The sequence below is a fragment of the Trichechus manatus genome, unplaced genomic scaffold, assembly GCF_000243295.1.
Source record: "Trichechus manatus latirostris isolate Lorelei unplaced genomic scaffold, TriManLat1.0 scaffold00315, whole genome shotgun sequence".
NCBI classification, from domain to species: Eukaryota; Metazoa; Chordata; class Mammalia; order Sirenia; family Trichechidae; genus Trichechus; species Trichechus manatus.
Window position 1 is genome coordinate 839,641 of NW_004444251.1, and position 920 is coordinate 840,560.

Below are 920 nucleotides of genomic sequence, written 5' to 3' on the forward strand. Positions count from 1 at the left end.
GGAACTTGAGGAACAAAATAGAATGTCAGGTCATCTCACATAACTCTCCAGGCTCTTTTGTGATAGAAAGATTGATGTAAAGGGATGTGCATTTCTTTACTAGGTCAGTAGGGATTGATTCTGTACCTCACTATCTTCCATGAAGCCCATTCCAGCAATGTGGAACTTGGCTGATGTCTGCTTTAGTGCATTACAGCAGCAATTCATTAAGTTCAGCGATCACATAAGAACCTGAGAGAATGTGTGTTTTATGCTAATAACAATCTCCCAAGTATGTTGTTGGATACTTATGGTAGGTGATTTCCACTGATCAAAACCAGTTGCCCTTGAGTTGACTCATGAGCCCATGCTTGTCAGAGTAGAACTGTGATCCACAGGGTTTTCAATGGATGATTTTCAGAAGTAGATTACCAGACCTTTCTTTCTTTCGCCTCTGGGTGGATTTGAACTTCCAATTCTTTAGTTAGCAGCTGATCACGTTAACCATTTACATCACCCAGGGACCTCTGTGGTTTTCCACAGGCTCCCCAAATGTACTAGGCTGGGTTTTACTCTTTCACTTGGTGTTCAGTTCAGTACAACGACCCATGTAGTTTTAGTCACCATGTGCCCATATTGACTTTCCATTCTGTGCTTCGGCAGGAATGCAAGACTTCAATTACCTCAGCAGCAACTGTTTTGAGATCACCGTGGAACTTAGCTGTGAAAAGTTCCCGCCTGAAGAGACTCTGAAGAGCTACTGGGAGGATAACAAAAACGCCCTCATTAGCTACCTTGAGCAGGTAAACACAGTCTGCAGCAGAACACAGGAGATTTAAGAGCATTTAAAACTGGTGAACAATAGTCTCCAGAGAGGAGTCTGGTCCAGGGGAATCCAGAATATCACATTTGGAAAACAGATGTTAGTAGTGGTTCAATTA

At 42.6% G+C, this 920-nt stretch overlaps 1 protein-coding gene across 1 annotated transcript in view; it reads left to right on the forward strand.

The window, feature by feature from the left end:
* CPE (carboxypeptidase E) overlaps positions 1–920 on the forward strand; it is a 132,781-nt gene that overhangs the window by 121,476 nt on the left and 10,385 nt on the right. The window contains exon 5 of the mRNA XM_023725468.1: positions 643–782. Within this exon, the coding sequence (XP_023581236.1) occupies positions 643–782 (140 nt within the window). The remainder of the gene's footprint in view (positions 1–642; positions 783–920) is intronic.